Below are 26,507 nucleotides of genomic sequence, written 5' to 3' on the forward strand. Positions count from 1 at the left end.
TCTTTGCGAATTACTTGGGGTCGTTGTTTACGCGCCCTCCAGACCATTGGGGTGTACCGGGTGTCAGAAGAGACTGAGTTGTTGCATATGATGGACTGATGGGAGACGTCAACGGTAGTTATAGGGTGTTTCACCTTCGCTGAACGAGAAGACGACTAGGATATCCCGCCGTCTGGCTACTGTGGACACCCCCGAGAAAAAAAAAGATATAACAAAAAAGAATTGCACATAAAAACATTAGAACAAAATGAGCAACAAATAAAATATAATAAAGTATTGTACCCCTTCCTTTATCCTATTCTTTTTTTAACAAAATGTTCAGAGGCATATTTAATTTTTGTTCGTGGGCGGAGCCTGAAGTGGTGGCGCACGACCGTCCTACTTAGCTTTAGGGTGGAAGTGGCAGTGGCACTAGCTTTGTTTTTGTTTTTAGGTTAGAAGGCTTTTGGGGGTAGTATGGGTGATAGGGGCCAACGCCTGAAGTGGAATAGGTCTAACTAAACACTACATTAAAATACGGTATATAAAAAAAGGCGGTTGCGGCAAAAAGTGGTAAGAGATCGGATGTGCCTTGAAAGGGTCGCAGGTTCGACTCTGCCCGGTGGCAAACCAGTGATAGACCGTTCACAACCCCAAGTTTGCAAGATAATAAGCTTCTTTTTTTTTTTTTAAAAAAAAAAAAAAAAGAAAAGACTGACGTCTCATGGTGATGTGCACATAGAAATACAAAATAACTTATGTGATGTTGCGGTTAATTGTGACGTCAGTAGTGAACGCATTGCCAAGGAGCACAGAAAATATTTGCCGCTGGGCGGAGCCGACCCGGCGACCCTTTTAACAAATCCGTTCTCTTACCGCTTTTTTTAAATCTCATTTTGTTCGTGACTGTTAGTTCTATTTGTTCGGGTCGGATGTCCCACGACGCTTGTTCAAGTTCATCGTCGTTCCATTAACTCAGTTTTTTTTAATTACGGAGGGCAGCTAACCCTCTGACCGAACACGCTGGGCTACCGTGCCGGTATAGCTGAGCCAAACACCGCTACATAAACACATTGTCACAGGGACAATTGGTAAGGTGCACATGGTGATAGATCCGTATCAAAATTCCTTTTATTTCTTAAACACTTGGCGACCTGAAGTTCCCACTTGGGGCCCTTTCACGCCTCACCACGCCCTACATGTACCGTGAATTTGGACGAATTCGGCGATGACGAGTAGGAGCCCTCTCCTTGTAAGATATTCGGGTAGCACCTCGGGTCACTCAGGTACCGATCTCATTATTAATTAGTATGTTATGTCCCTCACATCCAATAGACTAGCTAATAGTAAGGACACGATAAGGTGGACGCTGCCTCCAAATATCCACAGCTCAAAGTCGGTACCATTCGGAACCCTTTACGTCGGCTGTTCTCTCTTTGCTTGCTACCACCCTCAGTTATCCCTAAAGTTCTGAAACTGTAATTGCCTGAGGAAGTGTTGCTGAGTTGTCTGTGTGAGCGGGTAATTAACTGATTAATAAAAGTAATTATTCTTTTAGTTGAATACACTATGCAATACGATAAACAGTCACAGATGTTCACTATTATAAATGTTTTGAATGCCATTTTTCTTCTGCTCATCGCGCTGTATTAATTTAATTTCACATTACTTGCTACAAATGTGAACCCTCTACCACGTCCCCTCTCCCTTCAACGATACATCAGTCTCCCCTCCACCCAGCTTCGCCCCTGAGGTGACCGGACAACTTTTTGCGCGTCTACCATAATTCCTCCAGTATATTTTTGATTCAGTGAAGGAGTCGGATATGGTTATCAGTGGCATATGGTTTTTACTCCTTAGCGGTCCTGAATATACCTTTGTTATACATCTTCAGAAGCTATTAAACATTAACACCGGTTACAAATGGAAATATATATTCGAAACCGGTAGAGAATAAGTACTTACCATTCAAAAGTGTTGGTTGTTCCTCTCTTCTTCGTCGAATAAAATTGTTGGGCAGTTGGTGATAGTGATCAGGCAAGTTTATGACATTAAAATCCTACAATAAGGAACACGAATTTTAAATTTCTGCACCATTTATCCCTGTCACCCTGAGTAAGCGGAAAATTTTAATTAGCTCACAGCCGAATTCACTAACGCCAAAATTAAGCACATCTTAAAATATTACTGTCTCTGTAAGTATTTTGATTACTGAGCATGGAAATTACACTCTTAACAATCTCACAACGTTAGCTGACGTTTTCGGATTCGGATGCATCTCTATAAATAAAAATCAACTGCCACATGTAAGAAACATCACTTGAGAACAACTCTACCGATTTGGCTGATTGTTTTGTTGTCCGAATAAGGTTTCTGCTAAAAAAAAAGTTTGGAAACTCCACATGAAAAGTGGAAACCTGGATGGTATTTTTGTACGAAACTCTCAATGAAAGGAATGTAATGTTCAGTTTTACAGTTCTGCTGTCACATGTTTTCTTTAAAAAATGTAGGTTTAATTTCAGTTCGTGGTAATCCGGTGTATTGCAAACATTAAAAAAAAATGGCTCTGAGCACTATGGGACTTAACATCTATGGTCATCAGTCCCCTAGAACTTAGAACTACTTAAACCCAACTAACCTAAGGACAGCACACAACACCCAGTCATCACGAGGCAGAGAAAATCACTCACCCTGCCGGGAATCGAACCCGGGAACCCGGGCGTGGGAAGCGAGAACGCTACCGCACGACCACGAGCTGCGGACCTGCAAACATTCAATTGATTTCAGTTTGTGCTTTATTTCTTTGGAAAAAATGCAGCCAATGAGGGGTCGAAATATCGGTTGGTGAACGCGCATTGCAGACCAACTGAATGATCGTTGAGCCAGTGATACAGACGAAGAGCGTACACAGCGTTTGGTGGGAAATTGAATAACAATATACAATCAACTCTTGCTGCTAAACCGGCTGTGAGAAAGAAGATGTTACTCTGCGTTATGAAAATGTGCTGTTTTGTTCCATAAAATTTCGGGCGTGCAGCCGCATAAATTCAGCTTCTTCTAATATTTCGGCTGAATACTGTCCAGATATCTTCAGACTGAACCGAGATGACTAACGCTCCGGCACTTGCTCCGTCCTTTTAAACCTGAGGACCGAACCACTGCGTATGCGGCCAAAGATACACAAGGCGCCAGAGACGTTGATAGGCGGCCAAGAGGTGTAACATATGCATGGCAATTAAATCTATCGCTGCGTAGTCGATCCACACGGTGATATCGATGTGTGACGGAGAGCTGCTCCATCGCGACGTCTTTGTGATTTAATTACAGAAATTGCCGGATTCCACGATTTGTCCAAGCTGAAGCCGCCTTAGCTGTTAGACGCCTCTTCCCTGCAGTCTGTGCCGTGTCGGACATCTCTCTGCGTTGCCGCTGGCCTTGGGTGTCCTGCGGTCCCTGGCATCGCCGCTCCTTGGAGGCCAAGGTCGAAATGAATAACCGACCGCCGCGATAGTTGGGAAGCCAAACACAGCCGCCTAGGGCCCGCCGCTCTGACATGCCTTTCCGGCACGAAAGCACAAGGAATACAGAGGCCACTACTGCGTGCTTCGGAAATTCTTTCTTGTACTCGAACAATGAATTCTTATGAATTGGCTCTCTCAGATTTTCGTCATACATGTAGCATTTGAAGGTCATTGCCCAGACACCAAATCCTAAAGCAGCACGGCGCAATTCTTACATTAAAAATGAAATAAAAAATTGTCGCCTTTGAAGATAAGAATATTTCCTAGCACTCTGAAGCAGATCTTCCGAACCCAGATCATGTTCCTCTCCCAACCACAAAACGCAATGCTGTGAACTAGATTTAAGGACAGACGGCACTCTACATGCTGACAAAAGAAAGAAAATGCAAGGAAGATTTTTCACTGTATAGCACTACACAGCATTACAACTTAACGAAAACAGAAGAAAAAAGGAAAAGTTCGCAATCTGAATCTAATGATTACAGAACAAAGCAGTGACTTAACTGAAAACGATTAGAAGAAACAGAAGCTAAACAAAAGTTGACTAGGAAAAGCTTCAGAAGCAAAGAAGGATTATTCATTTTCATTTTATATTTTGACAGTTTATCGGCAGTGGGTATCAATTCAAAGTTGATGACGGTTTACAGGCGCAAATCCCATAGAAAACACAAATAGTATTTTCACTCAATTTTCCATACTTAATATTAAACTGTGTTACAGTGTGCGCAATACTTCATAAACTGGTTTTGTTTATATACTGCAGCGATGTTTTGGGGATGTGATGTGTAATTTTAATTTTGTTAAATGAAGTTTAAATAAATGCGTAGCCTACAAGTCTAGCAATTACAAAGTCGCTTGTTTGACTCGTTACGAGCAACTATTTTATTTATTTTCCTTAAAATTTTATGTTTCTTATGAAATGGAAATGTTAATTCACAAATACTGAATCATGGTGTTCAATTAAAATAATATCTTTTTATTTTTAATCATTGGTCATATGAAAATGTATTAAAATTTGATACTGCCATGAAAAATCTCTTGCCGTTAACTGAAAAAATAATGTACATCAATAATACTTTTAACGGTCCATAAATAAATAAAACTCTTTCTTTTGTATTCTGTTTTGTATTTTTGTGCCTAATTTGAGTTCGTCGTTATTACCTTTTCCATGTGTTCAGTAATTAAAAATAAATATATATTATTTTTATTTGTGAAATATGGTTTAATACTGGCTATTAACATTTCTAATTGTTAATAAATATCGAATTTGAATCAAAATAAACAATTTGCTACTAGCGAGATTTGAACCAGTGCTGTTATGATTACATGACTGTTACACTACGCTCTCATCTACGGGCTGCTAAGTTAATTTGTTTTGTACTTAACACCACTTGGAAATATTCTTATGTTTAAATTTATGTCCGACGCTTGAACTTTAAATCCTATAAGGATGAAGAAACTTGAAGACGGCCAGTTTGTAGAGTCTCCTTGTTGACTAAAAATAAAAACAAGGTTTTGGGTGATTGCAATTAAAGGGGCCAGTGTTATGCGATATGTAAATTTTTAATCCACTGAGACATTTTGGAATTAAACTTCACACAAAAAGGATGGGAAATATCCTAAGGTTCAAAGGCAAAGCTCCCTATGTTTATGTACGAAAGCAAATCAAACTTGCAAAGCGCTGATTTTCTTCACATTCGTAAGTAATTGACTGCAATTGAACTGAAGTGGGTGGAATTTCGACCAAATTTTGTTAAAAGACTGTAGCTTTCTGTACATGTGGTCATGACGACACGATCCTTGAGACGCTTGGTATATTTAACGGGGGTACATCTCCGAGAGTCTCTTATTTGAGTTGTTTTATTTGCTGACAATCGGGATGTAATGTAAGAATTAGGGAATCTCCAAGAAACACTAAAATCTCTTTAAAGGAAATCATACTACTGGGCAAAACTATTGCAGCACTCTAAATAAGTAATCAGGAAAGCATAAAACATTGTTCAATATTGACACAATTTAATGATAAAAGTTACGATCTAATACAACTAAGTCACCGACAAAAGACTAATATTCCAGTATTTTGTGAGGGCTAATCAACAAAGACTGAGACTGATTTTTTCTTGTAACTTCCGTGATAGTTTACTACGAATATTTGAAAAGAGCCGGTTTTCATGTATAATGTCTATAGGTGGTAGCACTCTCGTGTTGATAGGTTGATACCACTGATGTCTCTGGTTGGTAATGCTCAATTTTGTAGACGCTATTTTCCATTTCGCGTATCAAAAAATGGACTTGACGCGAGAGGAACAGTACTGTATGGCACAGTAAAATTCTGTGTTCATTCGAACCATACAGCCACTGAAAATTAAGAAAAGGTGCTGCAACCTTACGGTGAAGACGCACTACCTCGTGCAACAGTGTTTAGGTGGTTCAAGGACGTCAAAGAAAGCCAATTTGTATGTGTTAAGCAAGATGAGCCTGGTGTTTCGGCTTTCGCTGTGACTGAAGTCAGCATCAAAACAGCTGGTGTGACCGTCCGTGAGGATCGGCGTATAACATTGCGTAGCTTAAGCGAATATTTGAGATATTCAGTGTCTTTACGATTACGCATTATTATCTCCATATGATCCGTGTTTGTGCCCGCTGGGTGCCACTTCTGTTGGTTTCTGATCAAAAGGCTGCGAGAATGGAGACAAGCGTGAGGTTCTGGGTTTTTTAGCTGTTGGAGGGGATGCTTTTCTGGAACCGATTATCATCGGTTGTGTGACATGTCTGCATTATTACGATCCTGAAGGAAAACGAGCCATTAAAGTTTGGAAATCGCAAGGATCTCCAACACCGAAAAAGGCGAAAGTTGTTCCATCTGCTGGCAGAGAGATGGTGATCACATTTTCTGACTGTCGCGGAATGATTTACCAGCATGCAGCTCCCCCTCACACTACTGTTACAGCAGCACACTACACGTCAGTATTGCTATACTGAGGAAGCACATTACCAGGAAGCGACCAGATCTGTCTCGAACTAGGTGGCGACTTCATCATGACAATACGCAGCCTCACGCCGCAAATCAATTCATGCAGTTTCTGGGTCAGTTCACATTACCTGTGTGCCGAATCCGCGTTATACCCTCGATCTTGAACCCTATGATTGCTTTTATTCCCATCACTAAAGGCAAAGCTCCAGGGCAGTCCATTTGAGAACTCTGAAGAAGTGCTCAAGAAAAGTGAGGCGATTCTCAAGAACGTGACAAAAAATGTCCTGTACCATGTGCTCGAGGACTGGCAGAGATGTTATAAAAAGTTAAAAAGTGCATTCAAGTGGGATGGGAGTACTTTGAAAAAGATCAAGTAAACATTGAAATGGAGTAATAAACATTTTTGAAAAAATTAGTCTCAATTTTTGTCGATTAGCCCTTGTACTTAGAGCGACAATACAGCCTTATCGTCGACACAAATGAAGACGTTGAGTTTCTCTCGGCTTACCTACTGGTTGTCTTCGATTCTGATGTACAGCTCATTTTTGCTGTTATAGTGGGGTATATTGTGGGATTCTTTATCAAGATAAATGCCTTTTATTCCGTAACATCTCAGGCAACAGGTGGACAGGGAAGAAGAAATGTGTGGTGCGTCCGGAGTAAGTCTCCCCCATCGCAAACGACACGTAACAAGGAGTCGTGAGGTTAGAATTCAGGCAGTGGAGAGTGCTGTCTGGTGGTAACGACTTCTAGTCAAACTTGCCAGGCGCTTTAGTTTCTGTTGGGAGTATTCACTATTTGTAGTAGTCGTATTCGAGACACGTCATGCCTCCTATTGTTTCGGCAATTAACTTCACAACGGATAAAGAATCGTGGTGGTCCCAGACAGAGATGTTGCCAATTTATCGTTGGCCATTTATTGATCATATCATCTTTTTGTTTCATGCGGCACATGCTTTACGATTTTTGGGACTTAAAAAATAACGGCGGTTAGCGGACTTCCTGAGTCATCTGCCCAGGCATCTGTTCCACTGAACTGTTTGGCATTCTGCGAAGCCCAGTAGCGTCTGCTACGTGCTGACACGGAATGCGTCACGGGGTTCCGTGGCAGTGACTCAAAGAAGTCAGCGGCGCCACGGCCGCTGCATCAGCTTACTGAGCTAACCTTCTGCCAGTCACTGTCAGCAGAGTGAGGCGGGGGAGGGCTGGGGGGGGGGGGGGGGGCAGTGCGGTGAGTCTGGCCTCTACGCTGTCGTGTCCACGGCCCCTAGAGTGACTTACTTATTCATTACGGTCTTTACAGATTTCACCATTCCCATGCACGGTTTTTCTAAAATATGTGCCTTCATTACATTTATCTTAAGAACTGTCATCAAGTTCTTCGCGTTGAAGACGTTCAGGGAATCGAAAATTGTGAGATTCTGTTGTTACAGTAGAGATTCAAATGGCTCTAAGCACTAAGGGACTTAACATCTGAGGTCAACAGTCCCCTAGACTTAGAACTACTTAAACCTAACTAACCCAAGGATATCACACACATCCATGCCCCAGGCAGGATTCGAACCTGCGACCGTAGCAGCCGCATGGTTCCGGACTGAACTGCCTAGAACCGCTCTGCCACAGCAGCCGGCTGTTACAGTAGAGATATTCGTGCACTGATCATGGTGTCCGCCGTGAACATCGTAATGGATAATGAAGTTGATCTTCATGTAATAGGGGTAACACCTTCAGATTGAAACGTCCCCTTAGAAAAATTAATGAATGCCTGTGCTGATAAACCTCTTACATTGTTTGATTTTCAAAGAGCTGAGCAAAACTGAACGTACTCAGACATTACTCTCTTTACTTATTCTGATCAACACTAAACTGACACAGAATATTTTTAGCGCAACGCAATCTGACTTTCAATAATCCCTACAAGAGAATGGTCCTGACCAAATTAACCTATACGTTTCACAAATCACTTACCTCACAAAAATCTTCGTTACTCGAACTACTGCAATACAGCGAGCGCCACTACTGCCAGCTAAATAAAAGATTCAAACTACTGAAGGCACTAATTACTGATAGGCATAGTTAGCAAATGAAAGATTTTGATAGAGAACAAACAATGTATTTACCTCAATAGTGTTCAAAAGTCATTATATATATATATATATATATATATATATATATATATATATATATATATATACACACACATCAGTTCATGGCATCCAGTCTTACAAATTTACTGTCTCTGTCCAAAACTCCGCCATCTCACTCCCCACGTCCACCACTACTGGCGGCTCACCTCCAACTGCGCAACGCTACGCGCTGTTAACAGCCAACTGCCCAACACTACAATGGCAGACAACAATGCAAACTAGCCACAGACTGCACACAGCACAGCCAGTGATTTTCATACAGACCGCTACGTGGCGTTACCAATAAGAAAACTTAAACAGCCTACTTACAAGATGAATTCATAGTTTTTTATTGCCATCGATTTCGTTATTCCATTACACCATCTTCAATATACTCTGTGATACCAAGTGATACTATGGATACGAGTAATCATTATTACAGATCGCAGAGAGGTTATAAGAAGTCTATAACCGCTATGCTGAGCGTGCTTTCTGTTTAGGGTTTGATCGGCGGTAGCAAATCGGCTAGACAGGAAAGCAGGTTCATCATAGTGGACACGGAGTTCCTTTATGCTCTGTGAGGTGTATAATGATGATTACCCAGCATCCACATTATTTATTTATTTATTCGTGTAGAAAGTATTAAACTTCAGCATATAAGATAAGCATATATCCACATGTAACACCACTTATAAAGTAATTTCTAGTTTAAAAATTTGAAGACAATGTTACGTCTTGCAGAACATCGTTCACACTGGTGTAGTTTGTTAAACTCCAGTCAAGGTCACCTGCAGAGTAATGCTAATTTGGAATTTGAAGAATATATTACAGCATTGTTAAAAGAAATAAAGACAAAGATGATAAACTAAGCAACTTTAGCCCAGTATTTGGCAATCACGAGGGCCACACAACTTTGCGGACATCAGTCCATCAGTGATATATCTTGCTGAACATAGTCGGCATTGGCACAAGTGCTCTGTAGTTTGTTGCGCTTCACGGTCACAAAGGGCTGATGATGTCTTTTGAAATTGCAACCCGTGTTCTGGGCCTTTTGAAGAGTGTTCCGTCGGGCCATTTTTCAGTGAAACCAGCAGCTTGATATTCCGATGACGTCACCCAGTGGTGTTCACATCTCATCTTCCACATAGGAAACCGGGAACACATCTGTTGACCAGTGTTACCTGTAGCTCTTATGAAACTTTTCCTGAACGTCACTCTTGAAGGAGGAGGATGGTGATGATGTAATCAGTGCAATATTTACTTGTCATCAGATGACCAAAATGAATTGAAAAATGATTTAGGTAAAATATCTGTCTGATGAGAAAAGCAGCAATTGACCCTGAATAAAGAAAAGTGTGACATTTATCAAATGAGTACTAAACGAAATCCGCTAAATTTCGATGACGAGATAAGTCACACAAATCTTAAGGCTGTAAATTCAACTAAATACTTAAGAATTACAATTACAAATAACCTAAATTGAAACAGTCACATAGATAATGTTGTGGGTAGAGCAAACCAAATACTGCGATTCATTGGCAGAACACTTAAAAGGTGCAACTGGTCTACTAAAGAGACTGCTTACACCACGCTTGTCAGCTCTATTTTGGATTGTTGCTGAGCGGTGTGGGATCCGCACCAGGTGGGACTGATGGATGACATCGAAAAAGTTCAAGGAAGGGCGGCTCGTTTTGTATTATCGCGAAATAGGGGAGATATTGCCACAGACATGATACGTGAATTGGAGTGGTAATCATTAAAACAAAGACGTTTTTCGTTGCGAAGGGATCTTCTCATGAAATTTCAGTTACCAGTTTTCTCCTCCGATTGCGAAAACATTCTGTTGGCACCCACCTACACAGGGAGAAATGATCATCACGATAAAAGAAATCAGGGCTCGCATAGAAAAATTTAAGTGCTCATTTCTCCCGTGGGCCGTTTGAGAGTGGAACGGTAGAGAAACAGCTTGAAGGTGGTTCACTGAACCCTCTGTCATGCACTTTATTGTGAATAGCAGAGTAATCGCGTAGATGTAGATGTTGTCAACGGGCGTCCCCTGGGCAACGGCTGATCCATTCAATACGTGTATTATTTTTGAGTGACATTTCTTACAGTAGGATCGCTATATTTTTCACAGACCGTTTAGACACACTAATCATTTAGAAAAAATGTATTAAGTAATGAAGTACGAAATTCTGAAAGAAAGCCCGTGGAATGTTGCAAACAAACTTTGGAGGCACAAACAATAATTAAGTGTTCTGGATGCTGAAAAATTCGTGATAGTCCTACTGAAATTACTATAGCATTTCCAGATTGGATTTTTCTGTAAGTAGCCTATGTTTCTTTGTAAAACCTCAAAGACTGTAAACACCTATTAGAGACGCTATACTCACGCAGAGCGCTTATCACGGCGGACAGCAGTCGTCATTTTTAAACTCTAGTCATTGCCCGTTTAAGCAGTGCAATTTTATTTATTTGGCTATGATCGGTTGTATTGGATATTAGACTGTAAAGATGAGCCATCTATCTGAGACGTCCAACATTAGTTATTGTATACTGAGAACCGATGCCAAATACTACGTATTCTGAAACAGTGAACTTACCACGGGAAAATGCGTAATTTTTCCATGCCTGCTGTCCATATAGGTTTTAGTCGGTCAGTGATAATATTTGTGCATAACATTTCAGATATAGTAAGCTTCCATGTCCTTTCCCTACAGTAAGTAATCCTGGGTCGTGTTTCCAGTCCAGATATATATACAATTTATAATGAGATACGGGGCTAATATAAACAATATACAGTAGCATTTCTATGTTGGTTATGTGACATCACGTTTGAATTATGCCCACACTCCCCCTTATCATGCCTTATGACACTAGCGGTTCACTCTCCGATTATTTTTAATGAATTCCTCTTGAAAAACATTTAAAGAGAATTTTTGAAAATCTCACTCTAGAAATATATATAGAATACTAAAGAAATTCAATATTTTCATAGAAAAGTTTTTTCAAAATTACTGATTTTCTAATGATTTTATAATCATTTTAACTGTTATTGGAACAATTCTCAGTTGTAGTCTATGGAGCTATGTTCACTCTGATGTTAAGTATGAAAGATCCAGTTTTTTCAATATACCCTTCAATGTAACGTTCTATTAAATAAAAAAAAATGAAAGCCGTTGTTTAAGTCCCGAGTGAAAGCTCGGAAGAGAAAAGCGAAAGGCCGGCCGCGATGGTCTAGCGGTTCTAGGCGCGCAGTCCGGAACCGCGCGACTGCTACGGTCGCAGGTTCGAATCCTGCCTCGGGCATGGATGTGTGTGATGTCCTTAGGTTAGTTAGGTTTAAGTAGTTCTAAGTTCTAGGGGACTGATGACCACAAATGTTAAGTCCCATAGTGCTCAGAGCCATTTGAACCATAGAAAAGCGAAAGCAACTGCACGTAGGAAAACCGAGCTATTTTTAAGAGTACTACCAACAACAATTCTCGGTTTTTTCTCAAGTACTATAAACACGTGTGATACCTCAAAGTGGGACGGGAGACTTTGATCTTATCTGTGTATTTGAATACTTGACTCCCTACACTATGTCACCTATCCTTTCGATATCAGGGAAACTTAGGTTATTAAATCCGATGCTTGGAACTTTGGTAACTAGAGTGTATGTCCACTGTGGTCAGCAACCCACGATCTGTTTCACTTGGAGACAGACTTCACGACCCTGTTCATAAATACTGCAAGTATCTTATCCGGTTCATTCCTCCAAGCGTTTTCTGGCTGCCTCTGCCAACGAGTATCTTCAGAGCTGGGTTTCCGAAACTTTTTCTGTGACGGAACTGCTTGAGAATTCTGGTACTTGTATGGAACACCTTCTTTACTTTGAGTTTAAATAAAATTAAAAAATTTTTAAAAAAGAGAATCATAACAAATAGCATAAAAATAATAATGAAATTTTTAAAAAATCTGTAAAACTGGGATGTCAAACTCGGAGACTCTTTTCGCGTTATTCGAGAAGAGCGTGTGACGTACTGATGCTGTATTTTACCATATTCTGTTCTGAATTCCAAGAATTATTCGTAACAACACATACATGATACACAGAATTTATCACACTCATTCACTTGACACAGGCACACATTTGTCTAAGGAAATAAGAGAGAGCCTGCCTTGGTATATAATTTTGTCCCAATGACACCCGTGAAAATGGGTCAGAAGGTTCGGATCGAGCTAATCATGAGTCAAACATCTATATTCTGCTTCATTGTCGAGGTCACTGTAAACTAGCAACTCCTCCAAATAGTGTGATCCGTTAGGCTCGCAGCCTTGATTGCCCACTAATTTCCTCGCAGTTGGCTTCTAACAGTACGTTTGGCGAACAGCTGCCAGACGTTCATAAGCTCCTTCAGTATACTACCACCACACATCGTACATTCGTTTATAGTTCGTTTTGCATAACCTTCAGATGCGCTTTGATTCTTACGAGCGCTTCCTGCGTTTCAAGTGCGTGTTTCTCCATACACTAAAGTCTTTTTGTTGGTTCAGTTATCTCGACTGATGTGTGACAGTTTCTCCAGTGGCCTACAGAAAACCAGAGGGAATCTGTGCTTTACAAAACAGCGCACTACCTGTATCGAAGGCACCAAACTACGTTTGACTCTGTCGGTGTTGTGAGTACCTTTCGAAATAATCCGCTTATGCATTACTGTTTACGATCTGTTTGGAACACGGGTAAAGACCTACATATGGAAACGCTTCCCAAGTTTCATTGCCCGCCATCGTACAGTCAAACAATAAACGAGATACAACAATCCAATACAAAGGTCAACATTTTTACATTGTGCAATCCCGCGTATTCTTTTTAGTTTAAACATAAATATACAAATCACATCGTCGGTAACATGATTCTTATAAACTCACTTCGGCTCTCTTTTCACAAAATTTTATCCTTTGTGGATTCTGTATTGTCTTCAATTTTAGCCTTGTTGAGTACTTCAGTGGAAACTGATGACGCGTTTATTCTTTGGCGCGTTTATGTTTTGATATTGCGAGAATCGGACATCGAGCAGAAAATACTTCCAAAACATTAACAATTGTTAACACATAAACACATATATCCTCATGTGATTTCAAGTTACATATAAACGAAAATACTTTTTGTTGCTGGATTAACCTTTCCGTCGGTTCCTTCCCATGCTTTAAACGAGCATTCGGTATCAGGATTTTAGAGTGCTCTTAACTTCGCGACTGGCCTTCACCTTTCGCTGAACACGTTTGCCGTGTAGCCTCACGGCCGCACCGCTTCCCCTTCTGCTCCTAAAGCGTTTACAGTAAATGGCGCCTCGAACTGAGAACTACAAGTCGTACATGATACACAGACTATTACTAAGTTACGTATAGGCAATACTTCATTTCTTTCCTTTTCCTGTGAGATTAAAACTGAAACTGTGATTATGATAATAATAAGTCCCGTTTGCCTATCAAGAAATCTTTTGAACAGGGGAAATGTAGATGCAAAGTAAAAGAAGGGAAAATGGATGTCATCCTCGAAGCATTAAAAGGCGAGCTGACTTCGGTAGTTCATCATAGTCGAGTCCCGATTCACGTTTTGATGGAATGTTAAAGAAGCTCCTGCTGCAGATGATTCCTTCAGTTTTTTGTAGCAATGTATGTGAAACGCGAGGTCACTAGACACAAGAGCAGCGCAATGAGACAAAAATGGTGCGGATGATGGCGGGAAGTCAAGCCTCGTGATTTAAATGAAACGATTCAGAATTTGCCTGGAGGGATGTAACTGAATCACAGGAAACCGCACCCGAAAGGGCTGACCAGGGCTTTGCTTCTGGGTCGCGATAGTCTGTTGTCTCATCTGCGCCGCTTTCTCCAAAATCACGTTATTATTCAATTTAACTCGGAGGGAAGTTCTATTTAAGCTTCTTCTCAGTCTACTACGAGACTTTTTTACAGTAGTCTGCCTGTGACCTTGTGCTAATTGAATCAAATAAAGATACTCTCCTCCCAGGTCTGCAAAACTGAGCGCCTGCGTTCTTGAGAATTCTTGTAGGAATCCACGTAGTCCTGCAAGAAACTTAAATTCTGCCATCAACATTATAAGTGGGTGTAGAGCTAAACCTACTACTGCTTGGATGAGGATGGTTAAGGGGAAAAAACCTCACACATCAAGACTAGTCCATATAACCCCAAATTTTAACTCCTGAAACCAGTCAGAGCACATCGGAAGTCATGCACCAAGTCCATTCAGTTCTCGCTTTTGTCTTCGTTGCTGCCATAGTCAAAAGTCTACTTCCATTTTCATGTGGTGGTTTTCGAGTACTGTGTGTTAGAATGAATGAGGAGGCAGTTCCAAGTACCTTATGATACTAACTACAACGCCTCCCAGAAAGAGTCCTAACTATCCACAATATAGGTAGACACTTGTTACAAAACATGCTACCTCTGCACCACTCATCTCCGTAGCAACTGTTACTTCACCCGTACTTCGCATCCACATTTAAAATCAAATAAGTTAAAAAAATGCGTGCATTAGACTTGCTATTTGTAAATCACTTGACTGCTGGACACCTTACATCTGAATTGTCAGAAACTGAAAGACTTCATGCTGCTTATACTTTTTTCTGCCCACTGCCACTAATAATAATAGCAACAATTGATAATAATGTATAAAGCAGTATGGTAGGCATTATGTAGTTCTGGTTGTTTGGCGCTGGCAGTTAGTTCGTTTATCTATTTCAACGAGCGATTTATGGGCTACTGCTGTCTCACTTTTATTGTCACAGACGCACAGTGCAAAAGCACAAAGTATATGGATAGGGAGTGGATATAGGAATATGTTGTTCATACATTCGATCCACTAGCTGTAACCTCCACCGAATCGTGTCATGCATTAACGATAAAATTTGAAAGAAAAGTAATTGTTCATATTATGTAATCGATATTAAAATCTTACAATATTTATATTAATGATAATGATCTTTTAAAAATAGTTTCGTGACTGAGACACAATCCAACACTTTTGGTTTTATCCCTCGGAAAAATTCATTTGATCCTCCCAGGGGATAATTTCTCCCAGGTTGGGAACCACTGCGTCTGGCGATAGCAGGACGAGGGTTACAATTTGTATACTTTCGGTCAGCTCCTTACATACCAGCAATGATCTTTCCTTCACGCACACTAGCCTTGTTGTCTTTCCTTTTTTCCCTTCAAGCCTACCTTGTTTACCAGCAATGAAATAAGCGATCGTTGTGGAGCAGAGCCACGTTTCGGAACAGCCCACGAAGCACGTAAGTATTCAGTTTCTTCACACTACAGCTGCCTTATTCTCATAGACTTTAAAAAGTGTCTTCACATGATAGACGAAAAAACAAAAAAAAGTAACCAGCCCACCACACCAAAAATGCTCTCGGAAAGGTGATTTAGCTTCTCAGTTGAGTTCTCAGTATTACTTCAAACCTACACGGGTATGATTTTACATCTACATCTACTTGATTACTCTGCTGTTCACAATAAAGTGCCTGGCAGAGGGTTCAATGAACCACCTTCAAGCTGTCTCTTTACCGTTCCACTTTCGAACGGCACGCGGAGGAAACGAGCACTTAAATTTTTCTGTGCGAGACCTGATTTCTCCTATTTTATCGTGATGATCATTTCTCCCTATGTAGGTGGGTGCCAACAGAATATTTTCGCAATCGGTGGAGAAATCTGGTGATTGAAATTTCATGAGAAGATCCCGTCGCAACGAAAAAAGCCTTTGTTTTAATGATTGCCACTCCAATTCACGTATCATGTGTGTGACACTATCTCCCCTATTTCGCGATAATACAAAACGAGCTGTCCTTCTTCGTACTTTTTCGATGTCATCCGTCAGTCCAAACTGATGCGGATCCCACGCCACACAGCAATACTCCAGAATAGAGCGGACAATCGTGGTGTAAGCAGTCTCTTCAGTAGACCTGTTGCACCTTCTAAGTGTTCTGCCAATGAATCGCAGTCTTTGGTTTGCTCTACCCACAATATTATCTATGTGATCGTTCCAATTCAGGTTATTTGTAATTGTAGTTCCTAAGTATTTAGTTGAAATTACAGGCTTAAGATTTGTGGACTTATCTCGTAATCGAAATTTAGCGGATTTCGTTTAGTACTCATGTGAAAAACTTCACACTTTTCTTTGTTCAGAGTCAATTGCCACTTTTCGCACCATACAGATATCTTATCTAAATCATTTTGCAAGTAGTTTTGATTATCTGATGACTTTACAAGACGGTAAATGACCGCATCGTCTGCAAACAAACGAAGACGGCTACTCAGATTGTCTCCTATGTCGTTAATATAGATCAGGAACAATAGAGGGCCTGTAACACTTCCTTGGGGAACGCCGGATATTACTTCTGTTTTACTCGATGACTTTCAGTCTGTTACTACAAACTGTGTTCTTTCTGACATTCCATTAAATGGAATAAAATGATCTGTAAAGCTGCGTTGTCAGATTTCTGACAACTGACTGCGTTTATTAACTGACGCCACGAGTAGCCGCAATATCTGCAAATATGGTACACGTGAATCATTGTTGGTTATTGCATTGCCTACAGTCAAGTCGAACATCACGATAGTGCCATCTTCAGTTACAGCTGAGGAGATTGTGTGAAATCTTATGGGACTTAACTGCTAACGTCATCAGTCCCTAAGCTTACACACTACTTAACTAAATTATCCTAAGGACAAACACACACACCCATGCGCGAAGGAGGACTCGAACCTCCGCCGGGACCAGCCGCACAGTCCATGACTGCAGCGCCTGAGACCGCTCGGCTAATCCCGCGCGGCAGTTGAAGAGATACTGCTCACAGAAACAGATCGTTATAGATGGTGTAGTGATTAAGACTCTAAACACGCATTTTAAGGACGGTGGTTCAAATCCACAACAGGCCATCCAGATGTGTATACTCTATGGTTTCCCTAAATCGCTTCAGGCAAATCCCTTTGTGGTTCATTTGAAAAGGCCACAGCAGAATTCATTTCACTATCCGAGCTTGTTCAAAATGGTTCAAATGGCTCTGAGCACTATGGGACTTAACATCTTAGGTCATCAGTCCCCTAGAACTTAGAACTACTTAAACCTAACTAACCTAAGGACATCACACACATCCATGCCCGAGGCGGGATTCGAACCTGCGACCGTAGCAGTCCCGCGGTTCCGGACTGCAGCGCCAGAACCGCACGGCCACCGCGGCCGGCCTCCGAGCTTGTGCTCCAAGAGTTGTCCTCGTTTTCTTCGGGATTTTAAACCATAATAATACCTTGTTTCTTTCAGAATAATGATACAGCAGTAGATCACTGCCTTTGTATCTGTGACTTTCGTTGCATCAGTAAGGAGTGCTACGGATAAATTATAGACGGTGCCAAGCAGTCAACGACAGTGTTCTAGAATCTATAGGAAGGTGACGGATGGTTCTTATGCGACGTGATGAAACTGTAACTTCTCCAGCTACAGTCCAATCTCTGCTGCGTAGGCCAGTTAAAATTTTCCCCGTAAATATAGTGTATGAACGTTAGCAGTCATAGAGTCACGTCAACTTTGGTCATCATGCGACATGCAGGGGGGTAGTTCCATGCATCTTGGCGCTAACATCACGTTCATTAAGTGTAAATGAAAACTTGTTCTTGCACTATAGCATGGTGTGCCAACCTTCCTTCCGGGTGTTCAGTTCCGATACAAATTTTCTTTGTCAGTGATTATTGATGGTGTGACGAAATATAAATCAAGTTTTACAGAAAGTTGATGTGATGCCATATTAATAATGTACGGTTCCCCATTGTTTCTTCATCTGCCCTTCGTTAGAATGGATGTGCAGGCAGAAAGAGAGCATTAACCAAGTTGAAACGTATATATGTAACACCAGTAAAACTAAACTAATAATTAGAACAAGATAAATACTTCAATATTTGTTTATTTTTATTTTATTTTATTTTTGGGGCGCTCAACTGCGCAGTTACAGCGCCCGTTCAAAGTCCCAATTTTTCCCCAGTCCAATTTTTTCGCAATCCAATCTAGCCACTGTCACGAATCATGATGATGATGAAATGACGAGGGCAGCACAAACACCCAATCCCCAGGCAGAGAAAATCCCGAACCCGGCCGAGAATCGAACCCGGGACCCCGTATCCAGAGGCAAATATTTGTTGTTGAAAGACTATTTGTCTCTTCAAAACATTTATCACTGGTTACTCTATTACCCCGGCATGAATTGGAAAAAAATCTCAATATTTGGTTTTACGCACGCTGTAAAACAGTTTCGCTGCCTGTTCCTGCTTGTATTATGTGGAAGAGCGATGTGAATTCTGTAACGAACATGCGAATAAGTGGTTCTTGCATAGCAGTTCTCCTTTTACAAGAAACCGTTTTATGTTAGGATATGCCAATGGCAAGAAAGGAAGATCTGTGTTTAATATCCCACCGTCATTGAGATCTTTAGTGATGAAACATCTGCTCGTATACGACAAGGAAGAGGATTGAAATTAGCCTTGTTCTATTCAAAGGAAGTACCCCGTGATTCAGGTTAAACGATTCTGGGAAGCCGTGGGGAACCTAATGTCGGATGACTGGAAGGAGATTTAAACATCAGTTCTCCTGAAAGCGAGTGTACTATGGTGACTGGAGAGCCACATCGCGTGGTTCATACCAGAAGCGTGTTTGGTTGCCTGCAATCACTTCCCAGCGAGGTCGATACAGACTCGGAATGTGACCTCGGAACGGAAAACGAAAGACGAACAGCGGTGAGTGCCTCTTCCTGTAGATCGGAAGGAAGTTTCCCGTCTTAATAGTTTATTCACAACATCGGTTTGTTTCCTAGGAAGAAGTTACAACATAGTTTCCTGCTCGAGATCCCATGGTGGTAATATTTTCGTTATTTTTCGGGATGCGGCTTGATGGCAGAATTACGTTCACGGAGATATACTGTTTCTGGAGTCAGACTTGGGCGTACGTAAAATATTATTAGTTAAGAGATGGTATGTACTATGACCAACATTGTGAACCTAACAAGGGGACCATCAGACCTGTTAATCAAGTGTTTTGATGAGTCTTCGGTGTGTCTTCGGTACGTAAGTCTGTAGTAGTGGACACCGGAAGATCCTGAGGAACATCCCAGCAGAGGGGTCGAAACGTCGACTATTTTAGAGGAAATATGACGCGGTCTAGTAATCCAGAAGATTTTAACTTCAGACTTCGGTACGTTCTAGAAGGACTAGTGCTGAGAACCTGGATAGTAGCTTTTTATGTGACAAAATCGATCATGAAGTTTCATACGTACCTACTACACTCGCAATGTTTATTGTGTCCCGAGCAAGCTAGAGTAGCGCAGTGGTTAAAGTTCATGGCTATGACGCCGGCACAAGTTCAAGTTTTGCCCGTGTACTTTTTTTTCAGTTTCATAATGCAGAATGTCATTAAATAGTATACGTCATGTAAAATTATTCAAAAGCAGTCACTTTAGCCGTTGTAATTTCATTAATAAATCAATCACTACAGTGAACTTTCCTCAAATGTTTGTTTCGTTCGTTACAGAATAGATTACGGAAATGTCTTACTCGCCCGCTTTCATCGGTTGCTGTGCTAGAACAGAATTACGGATTGTATTTGTTGCAGACGCAATCGAAATATAAATTCGCAGAGCACCACGCACATTTAACATTGTTTCTTTTTCGATCAAATTCGATACTTGATCATTCCTGTGGAAGCATGTACACCAAACTGATGCGCAGACATGTCAGAGAACAGCGGCTCTTGCCGGATGAGCATTTCCGTTTTCGGAGGGGGCTCTCCACTAAGCAACAACTTCTTAGACTAGATGAGCAGGCAGTAGAAGCGCGGGACCGTTGAGAGTATCTTGGGGCAGTTCCATGAAACGTGTCAAGGCTTTTGACAGCGTGTGGCATGACTGTCTCCTATTCAAGCTTCCTGATTTGAGAGTACCGGTGTCACACGTGCCCTTTGCTCAAGTCGTACCTCAGAACATTTCATCCCAGAGCCAACGAAGGCATCTCGGCTGCTCGACAAATCAAGGTTTTGTGCCGCAGAGGGTTCGTACTCGGCCCCTGCTACGTACTCTATTCACCTCTGTTACCCCAAGAACACCGAGGGTCGAACTGGCGTTATGCGCCGACGACATTGCACTATTCAGGCGCAGTATAAAGGCACACATCGTGCGACATCTTCTGCAACAGGACTCCGAGTGGAGGCTCAAGATGAACACGGTGAAGAGCCAGGCTCTGATTATCACTCCGAAAAACTTATTATGAACTTAATTCCGTTCCGCATTGTGGGAGGCTCCATCCCATGGTCGCGAACAGGAAAATACCTAGACGTGACCCTTGACAGGTACCTGACGTAAGCACCACAAGGCCACGAAGTTTGGGGTAAAGCGTTGAGACGAATGGAGACGCTTTACTCCTTCCTAAACTCAGCCCAACGTTATTCGAAAATTGTGGAGTTACACATTAACTCACTACGGAAGGTACTAAACAGAGCGTTACGCTCTCTCTTTATCTACCAAGGCGTTAGCTGAGCAATAGAGAAGTTCACGACCAAGCAGGGGTCCAGTTATTAGGAGACAAATTCCCACATACCGCTCGTCAGTTTTACACACTGGCACAGCAGTCTGAGATCAGGCTTATCGCCAAACTGAGAACCAGATGTGATGGCGACCGTCCACAAGCTGGTTGCAACTGCTTCGTGTGCGGTAACCAACACGTAGCAAAAAATGGTTCAAATGGCTCTGAGCACTATGGGACTCAATTTCTGGGGTCATTAGTCCCCTAGAACTTAGAACTAGTTAAACCTAACTAACCTAAGGACATCACACACATCCATGCCCGAGGCAGGATTCGAATCTGCGACCGCAGCGGTCTCGCGGTTCCAGACTGCAGCGCCTAGAACCGCAAGGCCACTTCGGCCGGCAACACGTAGCAAGAGACTTTTGCGTTAAAACTGGATCATAATATGAGCAGAGATACCAAAAAGAAAGGATAAAATATTGCCGAACTAGCGAATTAAGTAGGCAAGGCATCAAGAATGCTAAGGCTACGAAAAAAACAAGATCCAATAATCCTCTGATGTCAGTGTCGTGTCGTGGTCCTTGGTGCGACTCGACAGGTAGCCCCTCGTAAACATAACGTTATGTCAAAGGAAACTTCCAGCCCTGAGACGACACAAAAGCAAACACGATGTTCAGTAAAGATACAGCACACACCGCAATACACATCCGGCAATATTCTGCACCCTATGTGTAGAATGAAGAAGCTCGGTGGCCGATGACGAGTCAGATGCGAAGAAAACCCCACAGCTCCGATAAGCAATGAAGGGGGTCACTATAGATCTGGTTACTGCCATAAGAGATGTTACGACAACTACACTAGGTGCAGAAAGCGCCAAGATGACATCCGTGGGGCAAAATAAGGTGGCAACGGCAGGAAATCCGGTCAGAGCTTTCGGAGGTCCTTCCCTAGATTCTCCAACAAAGAACCCCGTCCTCCATAAACAAAGTAAAGAGTGCCAATGCAATGCCAGAAAACAACTGACCGCCATCTTCTTCAAAGATGGAGCGAGAGTTAAAAAAAAGAAAAAGGAAAAAACTGACGCGCCCGTACCATGGGCTCCGACGGCAAAATGCCTGGGCACTGATCGGCAGCTGACATGGAAACATGGCGTCTGGAAGAATAAAACTGCCATCCTAGGTGCCCTGTACCCAATGATTAACGAACGATCTGCACTCTCCGAAGAATGCGAACAACTGCTCTTTAGAATATCAGTCCGATCTGTCATGAACTACGCTTGCCTGCATGGAAAACCGCAGCCAAGACGCGTATAGAATAAGTTCAACGGATCCAGAATAAAGCGCTACGGCGCATCTATCACCTTTCCAAAAATTTTCCAGCCCGCTTACCTCCATGAACTGCAGGGGAAAGACAAGTGCTTCCAACGATTCTTCATTCGCCAAATTCTCTCCTGCGATGTCGAGGTCAGCACCATTAAGAGACAGACCACTTTGAGCGGCCGGTGGCCCTGCTGGACATTCAATTGGCCCACAATAGACTAGCTAGTAGCAAATAAAAATTGGTGTCCGGGAAAACAACGGTAGTTCAGAGAATGCAACAATCATCCTATTTAGCAGGCAATAAGTACGCGTAAAATACTGCACCCTATGGGTAAATAGGTTGAACGAATTCAGAAGAGGTCTACAGTTTCAGGTAGCACCTGATCAAGCCGACGAGTCACGCCACCCATGTAAGAAGACGACAGTGTCTGGCAGTACACCCGTCAACTTAAGAATGTCACACTAACAAACTGAATACTCAGTACTGTGTACGACAGCGCCACATTGGGAGTCATACATCTTCAGAAGCGGCACAGGTGTTGGCGGCACTCACCAAGGCCCCCTGTCGTCCCTCCGCAGCGCCACACTGTATCCAAAGTAGCTGCCGTCCTGGCCCTGGGGGTCTTGCAGCACCGTGGCAGCGTCGGGGCTGTCCGCCAAGTTGAAGGCGCCGGCAGCTGAGACCGCCGCCAGCAGCAGCAGCGTCCGCGCCGCCATCCAAGTCCGTAGAGCGCGCGTGGCCATCGCCGACTGACTGACGAGCGACCGCTGGCGTCCAGAGGCGCTGGTGGGGGCGGCGGTGGTGGTGGCTGCCAAAGAACCGGCGCCGGGTTCCTCGCAGCTGCTTGAGTCACGCAGGCGGCAGGCAATCCCTGCGAACGTGACACGCCCAGGCGCGTGACGTTTCACTTGTGGCGTCCGCGGAAACGATCGACTCGGCGAACAGCGGAAGTCAGGTTGCCGTTGCACCACGGTGACTCACCTAGCGGACCTTTTGATGTTCTTTTTTTTTTAAATTCCTTTATTCAGTCTTTATTACACTACTCGCCATTAAAATTGCTACACCACGAAGATGACGTGCTACAGACGCGATATGCAAATGATTAGCTTTTCAGATCATTCACACAAGGTAGGCACCGGTGGCGACACTTACAACGTACTGATATGAGGAAAGATTCCAACCGATTTCTCATACACAAACAGCAGTTGACCGGCGATGCCTGGTGAAATGTTGTTGTGATGGCTCGTGTAAGGAGGAGAAATGCGTACCATCACGTTTCCGAGTTTGATAAAGGTCGGATTGTAGCCTATCGTGATTGCGGTTTATCGTATCGCGACATTACTGCAATGACTGTTGGCAGAATATGCAATCGGTGGGTTCAGAAGGGTAATACCGAACGCCGTTGTGGATCTCAATGGCCTCGTATCACTAGCAGTCGAGATGACAGACATCTTATCGGCATGGCTGTAACGGATCGTGCAGCCACGTCTCGATCCTTGAGTCAACAGATGGGGACGTTTGCAAGACAACCATCTGCACGAACAGTGCGACGACCTTTCCAGCAGCATGGACTATCAGCTCGGAAACCATGGCTGCGGTTACCCTTAACGCTGCATCACAGACAGGAGCGCCTGCGATGGTGTGCTCAACGACGAACCTGGGTGCACGAATCGCAAAACGTCATTTTTTTCTCTTTACAGCATCATGATGGTCTCATCCGTGTTTGGCGACATCGCGGTGAACGCACATTGGAAGCGTGTATTCGTCATCGCCACACTGGCGCATCACCCGGCGTGATGGTATGGGGTGCCATTGGTTACACGTCTCGGTCACCTCTTGTTCGTACTGGCGGCACTTTGAACAGTGGACGTTACATTTCAGATGTTTTACGACCCGTGGCTCTACCCTTCATTCGATCCCTGCGAAACCCTATATTTCAACAAGGTAATGCACGATCGCATGTTGCAGGACCTGTACGGGCCTTTCTGCATACAGAAAATGTTCGACTGCTACCCTGGCCAGCACATTCTCCAGATCTCTCACCAACTGAAAACGTCTGGTCAATGGTGGCCGAGCAACTGGCTCGTCACAATACGCCAGTCACTACTCTTGATGACCTGTGGTATTCTGTTGAAGCTGCATGGGCAGCTGTACCTGTACACGCCATTCAAGCTCTGTTTGACTCAGTGCCCAGGCGTATCAAGGCCGTTATTACGGTTCAAATGGTTCAAATGGCTCTGAGCACTATGGGACTTAACGTCTGTGGTCATCAGTCACCTAGAACTTATAACTACTTAAACCTAACTAACCTAAGGACATCACACACATCCATGCCCGAGGCAGGATTCGAACCTGCGACCGTAGCAGTCGCGCGGTTCCGGACTGCGCGCCTAGAACCGCTAGACCACCGCGTCCGGCCGTTATTACGGCCAGAGGTAGTTGTTCTGGATACTGATTTCTCAGGATCTATGCACCCAAATTGCGTGAAAATGTAATCACATGCCAGTTCTAGTATAATATATTTGCCCATTGAATACCCGTTTATCATCTGCATTTCTTCCTGGTGTAGCAATTTTAATGGCCAGTAGTGTATTATACATGATAAACCACTACCTTACATAATTAGTGGTTCGTAGTAGTGTTACAATAAATGATTGTTGCAATTGGTTTGCAATCTACAAGTAGTGTGTCAGTAACTGATCTGCTACAGGGAAGCTACGTTGTTAGTTTTAACTATTATGGCTATGCATTAAAGTTATTCTCTGCTAATCAACTACACTACCTCCAGCATCAAAGGTTGTGCTTGTTTGATATAAACCTACTGCGAGATGGCCATGCCCACTGAGCTAATCCTAGTGGGCGTGCCCCTGGCAACAACATCAAAAGCCTTAAATTATAGCTGCTGTCCTTAGTCCGATACCTATGGATCAATTGTGTACATTCGTCAAGACATGCAAGAATATTCGGGACTGCGAGCTACCAGGAAGAGAACACTGAAATCATAATAACCAACCTAGCAACAATCCAATCACAGCATTATACAAACCACCTAATGAAACGTGACAAAATCCCGCATTACCAGACGTACCTCATCCTGCAATTTATATAGGGGACTTTAACAGTCACCATGAAATGTGGGGTTACAGAGCAAATATACGAACGGAGAAGCTCTTGCAGCTTCGATCGAAAATCACCACGTCTCATAAGATGCAAATGACTTGAAAACCTTTCACTCAGCCCGATGGCAGATTATACAAACCCAAATATCTGTATTTTAACAACTGATCAACAACACACCCCAGTACCCCACACGAAGAAGGTGTTATAAGGTTTCCCTCACAGCCAACACTGACCAGGGCTCGTAGCCATCGGAATTCAGACTCCTCTAATCAGATCTGTCGAAAAACCAAGATGGAATTCAAACATAAGCAACTGGATGTCTTATGCGAAGGAAGCTGATGGACATCTCCTCTGGATCCCAGCGACATTAAGAAACTACACGCGCTTTGTTGGTGTCATTATAGGAGCAGCAAAACACAATATACCACGTCGTTTCAGGAAGGAATATGTGCTCTGCTGGAACAAGGAGACGGAAGTGCTCTGCAAGAAAAACGGAGCCGATGATGGCCCAGAGGCAGGCAACAAGGTACTCCAGTCTCTTTAGAGCCAAAGGAAAGAAAGATGGTTGACAACTACCAAAGAACTGGACTGCACCCCCTCAAGCCGCAAAGAATCGTCCCTGCTCAGACGACTAGGGGCAGCAACACCAAAAATCAGACAGAAACCACAGATCACCCCATCGCGGATTGCACAACATATCAAGTCACGAGCAGACAATGTTCCTCTGGACCTCAGCAGCACAAAAAATTTACAAGAAGAGATCAAAACAATAGGTGGCACCCTCGACGGAAGTTCACCCTTCAGCTCTCCTTTTACTGACAGCGAAGCTGAGAAAGCCATAAGATGCCTAAATCTAAGGAAATCAGCAGGTGTAGGTGGAATGTTCCCAGAATTTATCATCCA

The 26,507-nt window shown here is 42.8% G+C and overlaps 1 protein-coding gene across 1 annotated transcript in view; it reads right to left on the reverse strand.

Annotated features, from left to right (window-relative positions):
• Positions 1 to 23,222, reverse strand: part of LOC126483652 (integrin alpha-PS4-like) — a 174,148-nt gene extending 150,926 nt beyond the window's left edge. The window contains exon 1 of the mRNA XM_050106715.1: positions 23,037 to 23,222. Coding sequence (XP_049962672.1) covers positions 23,037 to 23,200 — 164 coding nt within the window. The 5' untranslated portion in view covers positions 23,201 to 23,222. The remainder of the gene's footprint in view (positions 1 to 23,036) is intronic.
• Between the last annotated feature and the right edge of the window lie 3,285 nt (positions 23,223 to 26,507).

The sequence above is a fragment of the Schistocerca serialis genome, chromosome 6, assembly GCF_023864345.2.
Source record: "Schistocerca serialis cubense isolate TAMUIC-IGC-003099 chromosome 6, iqSchSeri2.2, whole genome shotgun sequence".
Taxonomy (NCBI): Eukaryota; Metazoa; Arthropoda; class Insecta; order Orthoptera; family Acrididae; genus Schistocerca; species Schistocerca serialis.